The following is a 7538-nucleotide window of genomic DNA, read 5'->3' as shown; positions in this document are numbered from 1 at the left end:
ACGCTTTATCACGCAATCTATTGAATGTCACAAACAGCGAGCTTCAAGATGAGGTTGCTGCTCACATAAAATTGGTGACGTCGTCGCTACCTGCGTCAGATCAGAAGTTAGCAGAGACCCTTCAGTCTCAGCTCGAGGACGAGGTCTGTCAAGACCTGACTAGTTGTATCCAGTAGGGATGGCGGCACAAGAAAAAATTGAAGCAGTCGTGTCACGGTTACTATGCACACCGGCATGAGCTCTCCGTTCAGGACGGACTGTTGATGAACAACAGTCGTTTGGTTATCCCGAAAAAGAAGCGTGAGGAAATCATTCAACGTCTCCATGAAGGTCACTTGGGCATCACCAAGTGTCGGGAGAGAGCACGACAGTCCGTTTGGTGGCCGAGCATATCGAAAGACATTGAAAGGGCCGTCAAGGGGGGCGAGAGGTGAATCAGGGAGTCAGACAACCGACATGAACCGTTAATGCCTACTGAGTTACCTGAGCGAGCTTGGCAGATGGTTGCTTTGGATTTGTTGTACCACGAGAAGACATGGTTTCTGTTAATATCCGATTACTACTCTAGATTCATGGAGCTGATTAAATTGAGAGATCAATCCGCGGACACCATCATTGAAGTTCGGTCCGACAATGGTCCGCAAGTCGCCGCTACCAGGTGTGAAGCGTTCGAGAAGTTCTCCAAGGACTATGTGTTCTGGTCAGTCACGAGTAGTCCGAGGTTTCCGCAGAGCAACGGGTTCATCGAGGCTGCAGTTAAAATCATCAAGAGCAGACTCAAGAATTCAGATGACATATACCTGGGTCTGTTAGCCTACCGCTCCACTCCATTACCAAATGGGTACAGCCCGGCGGAGCTGTTGATGAACAGGCGTCTCCGAACAACTGTTCCTGTCAAATCATCACTACTGTTGCCAGCAGTTCCTGACAAGGAGGTCGTCGTACAGAAAGAGAAACGCGCGAAAGATACACAAAAGTTTCACTACGATCGTCATCATGGAACGAGGACTCTCACGGACTTAGTCGAGGGTACGTGAGTCTGGATTGTTGACAAACGCACGGAGGGACGAGTCATCGGCCAGGCAGTTCGTCCAAGATCCTACTTGGTGAAGACATCCTCCGGAGTCATTCAACGCAACCGTTATCATTTGGTCCCGTTACCACAGCTACATCACCAAGAGCCTGTGGTCACCGTACAATTTGTTCCTGCATCACCAAAAGCAGAGACTGTACCTGGTCAACTTTCGGCTCCGAGTTCGCTATCAGAAGTTCCAGATCCCAACCAGGGCATGTAATCGAGCGGAGTAACGTCTACACGGGCAAATCCTGATTCGACTCCGGACACAGAGTTAACCAACAGTACCCATCGTCAGGGGTCAAACTCTCAAGTAACTACCAGGTTTGGAAGGGTTGTAAAACAACCAATACGTCTCGACTACGAAGCTTTCCGGCGCTAAAAACGTGGGGGAGATGTTTGGTCAAGATAAGATTGTCTTATCTAAAGAAAAACCATTTGACCTATTATCGGGCAATATATAAAGCCGACCAATCCTATCATAAGGCAGTCTGGCCTCGAACTCGTAATGGTTCACTTTGTAAATGTTTATACGTTTTTATCTTCACTATTAATAAAGTTGTTTTAATTGTCACCACTTGTTTCATATCTTCGGTGACATAACACTTTCTGTCTTGATTTTGACAAAAGTATATAGTAGACGACAGTGGCGGCGCCAGGAATTTTCACCAGGGTAAGCAAACCAAATAAATGGGCCCCCTACTCGCCCCCCCCCCCCCTTTTCAACGAAATGCTTGAATAAAAAATTACGATTAAAACCTTTTAATATGCTTGGTTACTGGAATAAATTTTATAATGAAAGACTCAAATATCACTTTTTCATTATACATTTTATATAAGAAATTAATGAGATTCGCCTATTGCCTCTTTTAGCGAATTTTATCTCTTGGGAGAATTTTGAGGCCCTTTCTAGATCAATTTATAGGATGATTTTGGGGCCCCCTTGAAATTTGAAGGTCGGCAGTGGCCTACCTGGCCTACCCCCTAGCGCCGCCACTGGTAGACGAATATTTGGCCGTATTTGGACCGTGAATTATCGAGAACTGACCGACTTGAAATAAACTGGTCTCGAGCCACTGGATATCAAAGAAGTACGCCACTACTCCAACCAAGATAATGTTTTTACAAGGGCTCTTATGTTCTCCGGTCCCCAGAGTCGCGTGGGTTAGACCAATATATGGCACTAGTCCAATGACAGCAGCTTTTCAACGTAAACCCATTAATATCGCAGTTAGAAACCTCTTTCTGTCTTGATTTTGACAAAAGTATATAGTAGACGAGTATTTGGCCGTATTTGGACAGTGAATTATCGAGAACTGACCGACTTGAAATAAACTGGTCTCCAGCCACTTGATATCAAAGAAGTACGCCACTACTCCGACCAAGATAATGTTTTTACAAGGGCTCTTATGTTCTCCGGTCCCCAGAGTCGCGTGGGTTAGACAAATATATGGCACTAGTCCAATGACAGCCGCTTTCCAATGTAAACCCATTAATATCGCAGTAAGAAACCTCTTTCTGTCTTGATTTTGACAAAAGTATATAGTAGACGAATATTTGGCCGTATTTGGACAGTGAATTATCGAAAACTGACCGACTTTAAACAACTTTTCACAACTGTCACATGGTGTATCATGAAACATATATTCAAAACATCGAGTTAACTGAACACCATACTTAGGTAACAATTCCATTTCATCTAACAAAGGTCTTACGGGCTCAACTACACCACTCTGAGATGTATTGATTTATCTATCAGATATTTTAGTTACATCGATAGCCATTTTAAGGAACAACAATCCGTTTTACCTGTACCCACGTGGATAAACTACTAATGAAACGGCATCTCAGCACCCAAAATGTCGTATTTTCTCCTTTGACTTTCTCTTAGCGTGAACAGTGGCGGCGCTAGGGGGTAGGCCAGGTAGGCCACTGCCTACCTTAAAATTTTGAGGGGCCCCAAAATCACCCTATAAGGGGCCCCAAATTGATCTAGAATGGATCTCAAAATTGTCCCAAGAGATAAAATTATTTATAAATAACAATGAAACAATTGTCGATAATGTATTTAGAAATTTTTGAGGTATCTCCTAGTAAATAAAACCAGTTCTGTTATATTTGAACGCGTTTTACTGTTGTTAGAACTTTTTTGTTCGTCATGTACATCACTACTTTAGTTTATTGAAGCATTTCGTTGAGAAAAAGGGGGCCCATTTATTTGGTTTGCCTACCCTCGCGAAGAATCCTGGCGCCGCCACTGAGCGTGAAGGCATCGAGTTTAATGTTAAAAGTCGAGGTACCTATATATAACCAGGCAACTACCGTCGCCCGGTTATATAAAAGTCGAGGTACCTACCGTCGCGTCGCCCGGTTATAATAAGAACGTTGAACGATCAAATTGGTGCCATGATTTTATTGGTTACAGAATAATTCCGCCCAAAAAACCACGCGCGGCGCGCGGTTAAAACCGTTTCTAGTTCAAGCGCGCGCTGCACGTGGATTTTAGGGTGAGTAATTCTGAAACCGATTAAATCATGGCCCAAGCCGCCGCCCAAGCGATGCCTTTTGTTCAACGTTCTTATACATATATACGTTCTTGGTTATGGTAATGTCGTGTAACACGACTCGTGTTACAGCAACAAGATCGTTATTGCATAATTCCCCAACTGGAATTTTGAAAGATTTTTCTTTCAACGGGTAAAAAGATCGCAAATGATCATGAAGTTACAATCAGTCGTACTCTGCTGAATTCAACGTAGGAAACCACGTAGGAGGCCCATACTCGTATACTTTGCATGTAAGCAAACAAACTAGCTTCTAGTTCTTTGTCATTACCTTCCATTTGATTCACAGAAAAATTAACAGGAATAGACTTACACGCAATCATACGTAACATAACATTTATGCTATTCGACAAATATTTGAATTCACTATCACAAATAAGATGAAAAAGGTATTGTTCGTTTTTAGAAAACCTTCTATCCTTATTTAATATACTCTGAAGACGAAAATTTGCTTCAGTCAACAAAGAAAAAGGTCTTTCCGAGATCACCAGTGGGGTATATTCTCAGGAGGAATATTTAATAAATCCCAAATCTTTTACATTAAGGTTCAATTATAACACATATGTTATCAAAATGAAACTCAACAGATACAATTTCATACGAACTAGTTTCGAACCCACCCCGTTAGGACGTAATGGGTTTAGTATACTAACGTCTATAACCACTACACCACGCTTCACCACGCTGCTATAAATTATTATACGACACATTTATTTTCTAGAAGACCAAGGCTTATGAAACTCGAGCTTACTCATCGCATGGACGCCATTTTATTTCATTTTTCATGGACCAAAGTCATTTCAAAAGAGGCTAGCGCAACAACGTAATTTTTTTCTGAGCCTAGATGCTATCGCCACCTGGTGTAAATTGAAAATCCGCAAAATTCTTGAAAAATTATTTATAACCTTAATTTCAAATTTAATAGAAAAAATATGGCTAGGAAATTAATTTAAACTATAAACTAAAATCCCTTTGAAAAAGTTTCATCAAGAACCAAACCAGTTTACCTGTACAAGTGTCTAAAAGTTACTTAAACTTATGGGTACCTCAGCACCAAAATATCTCATTTTCCCATAGCGTGAAGGCCTCGGGTTTTATCGATTTTAATGTTAAAACGCACGTTACCTATATACAGGGTGTCTCAATTTGTTCGATCAGGCCATTTTTCTCAAAATGTATTTATGCTAGGGTTCTGAAATTTTCAGGGTTTATTTGTTAGGTATGGAAGGCTTTGGTTACTACATTTCAGAAAAATCGAACGATTTTATGCCGTTTTGGAAAATTTATTTTTTCACCGGTAGGTATCACGCAAAATGTTTCAATAGAAAAGTTGTAGGGCATAGTCGAAATTGTAAAAATAATTTTGGTTCGGTTGAAAAAGACCTATTTTTAACTGAGTTTCGAGGTCGGGGAAAAAAACAAGTTGTACTAGCAGGCAATAGCCTTTAACGACACTTGTACATTAAAATAGAATAAAAAAGGAAGAAAAAGCCACTATAATTTTTGTACATATAGTGGCTTTTTCTTCCTTTTTTATTCTATTTTTATTCTACAAATCTTTGTTTGATGATCTTACTCGTAACCACTTCGAAATGGAAGACGCGGTCTTTGTCTACTTTGTCTAATTAGGTGTTGAACGTAATAATTTTCTTTAACAATAACTTTTTGTAGATCTGATTATTAACTACATAGCTGAAAGCATAAGTTCCCTAAAATAAATGACATGTGTGTTGTGATTATGTACGATTGTTTACGTTAAAGGCTATTGCCTGCTACTACACTTGTTTTTCCCCCGACCTCGAAACTCAGTTAAAAATAGGTCTTTTTCAACCGAACCAAAATTATTTTTACACTTTCGACTATGCCCTACAACTTTTCTATTGAAAAATTTTGCGTGACACCTACCGGTGAAAAAATAAATTTTCCAAAACGGCACAAAATTGTTTGATTTTTCTGAAATTTAGTAACCAAAGCCTTCCATACCTAACAAATAAACCCTGGAAATTTCAGAACCCTAGCATAAATATATTTTGAGTAAAATGGCCTGATCGAGCAAATTGAGACACCCTGTATATCAAATCAAAATCAAATGAGTACTTTCTACCAGATCAAGTTTGTTACTTTCAAAAATCTTTACAAGGTACCTCTATTAAATTCCAATCAATTTTTCACTAAAGTCACTTAAGTTTATATATTAAATCAAATTCAAATAGGCACTTTTTTTCTAAGAATACCTTAAATAGAAATTTACAACCCTAATACGTAATCCACCGGAATAATGTGAACTACGGTTTTGGTTTTGGTTTCAGTTTTACTTTGCCCACGGCCAACTTCGATGACGCGCTTAAGCGCGAACAGCGCGTCATCAAAGTTAGCCGTGCTATACCCATGCCGAAAATAATTCATTGCACGTGACTCTCGTCAAAAGACATGTTTTAGAGGAAGCATGGACGAACTACCGTATAAAAAAAAACAACGGTTTACCCCTCCCCCCTTATACGTACGCAGGAAAATTAAAAAGACTTGAGCCGAAGATTATATTAAATTCAAATCAATATTTTAACTTAGTTTTTGAAACTATCAAAAATTAAGTTTCACCTAACCTACAAAAATCAATCTCGTTTCAATTTTTTTCGGTAGATGGCGACCTCTATCACTTTCAAATCAAATATCACTTGGCCTGTAAAAATGAATATCAATTAAACTTTTTTTCAATAGTTGTCGACACGTGTCCTATCCCATTAAAATCAAATTTTCGTAACGATAAATATGCGGAATCACAAATCAATCAATTTTTTTGCGGTATTCTGAAACCTTTCAAAATAAAATTTTCTTTGTATAGAATTTTTTGTGTTAAAAATCATATCAAAATTGATCAAAAAAAGTATCAGATTCAAAAAAGATATGATAGTGCCCATCTTTGGAAGGGACATATATTGTAGGAAAAAGCTCAGCTACGCCGAGGAAAAAGGAGATATATAGGTAACGCTGGGCATTTTACTGGGGCTAAGAAGGGACAGGTATTAGAGAAGATAGTATCAATTGAAAATGCCCTTACTTGCATCCCACCTAATTACATCTAATTAAGTGGCATCGTACCAAGGGACATTGCCCTAAGTAGAATCGTATATAGTGGCATCGCCCTAAATGGTATAGTGCCTAGTGACATCGCACTAAACGGAATCGTACCTAGTGGCATCGCCCTAAGTGGCATTGTACCTAATCTGGTTCTGAAATCTGGTGTGTATTGAGAGGGGAGTTTTGCTTTTGAGCCTATATATAACGGCCTTAACATACTAAGTAGGCAAACTTTACCCGTATTTCAAAATTAAATTTTAGTTACATTTATGGTAGTGTTATTAGTATTATATGTTTCATTTAAATGCAAAATATATCCCCATAAAATAAATCAAGAATTCTATATTATAACGTTAAAAATATATAGTCCCACTAGTAGTGACATTTTCAACATTGCTTTTCGTCATCACAATAGCTTTATTAGTGCACAACATTTTTAGGAAAAATTATTTCTCAGTGGTAGAGTAACATTGGTAACGTCACCGTAAGATTATCTTGGGAACTCTAGAGTGCCGACGTGCCATACCTTAATTGGAAAATGGTAAGGTTTTTGAAATTTACTCCTTACGTCATCCAGCGCTCATTGGCCCACGAATCAACGTTTTTATTATATTATAAATTCTTTTCAATCCTAATTCAAAATAGGACTGTACTAACTAAAATTTAATTTTGAAATACGGGTAAAGTTTGCCTACTTAGTATGTAAAGGCCGTTATATATAGGCTCAAAAGCAAAACTCCCCTCTCAATACACACCAGATTTCAGAACCAGATTAGGTACAATGCCACTTAGGGCTATGCCACTAGGTACGATTCCGTTTA

The 7538-nt window shown here is 38.9% G+C and overlaps 1 protein-coding gene across 1 annotated transcript; it reads left to right on the top strand.

The window, feature by feature from the left end:
• Window positions 1-467: 467 nt before the first annotated feature.
• Window positions 468-1037, top strand: LOC149936598 (uncharacterized). The gene has a single exon (XM_090153698.1). It carries the CDS (start codon window positions 468-470, stop codon window positions 1035-1037), a length of 570 nt encoding a protein of 189 aa, XP_090009824.1.
• The last annotated feature ends 6501 nt before the right edge of the window (window positions 1038-7538 follow it).

The sequence above is a fragment of the Leiobunum rupestre genome, chromosome 7 (genome assembly GCF_980474605.1).
Source record: "Leiobunum rupestre chromosome 7, qqLeiRupe1.1.hap1, whole genome shotgun sequence".
NCBI classification, from domain to species: Eukaryota; Metazoa; Arthropoda; class Arachnida; order Opiliones; family Sclerosomatidae; genus Leiobunum; species Leiobunum rupestre.
The sequence above is the reverse complement of the archived record's forward strand: the minus strand, read 5'-3'. Positions and strand labels throughout refer to the sequence as shown.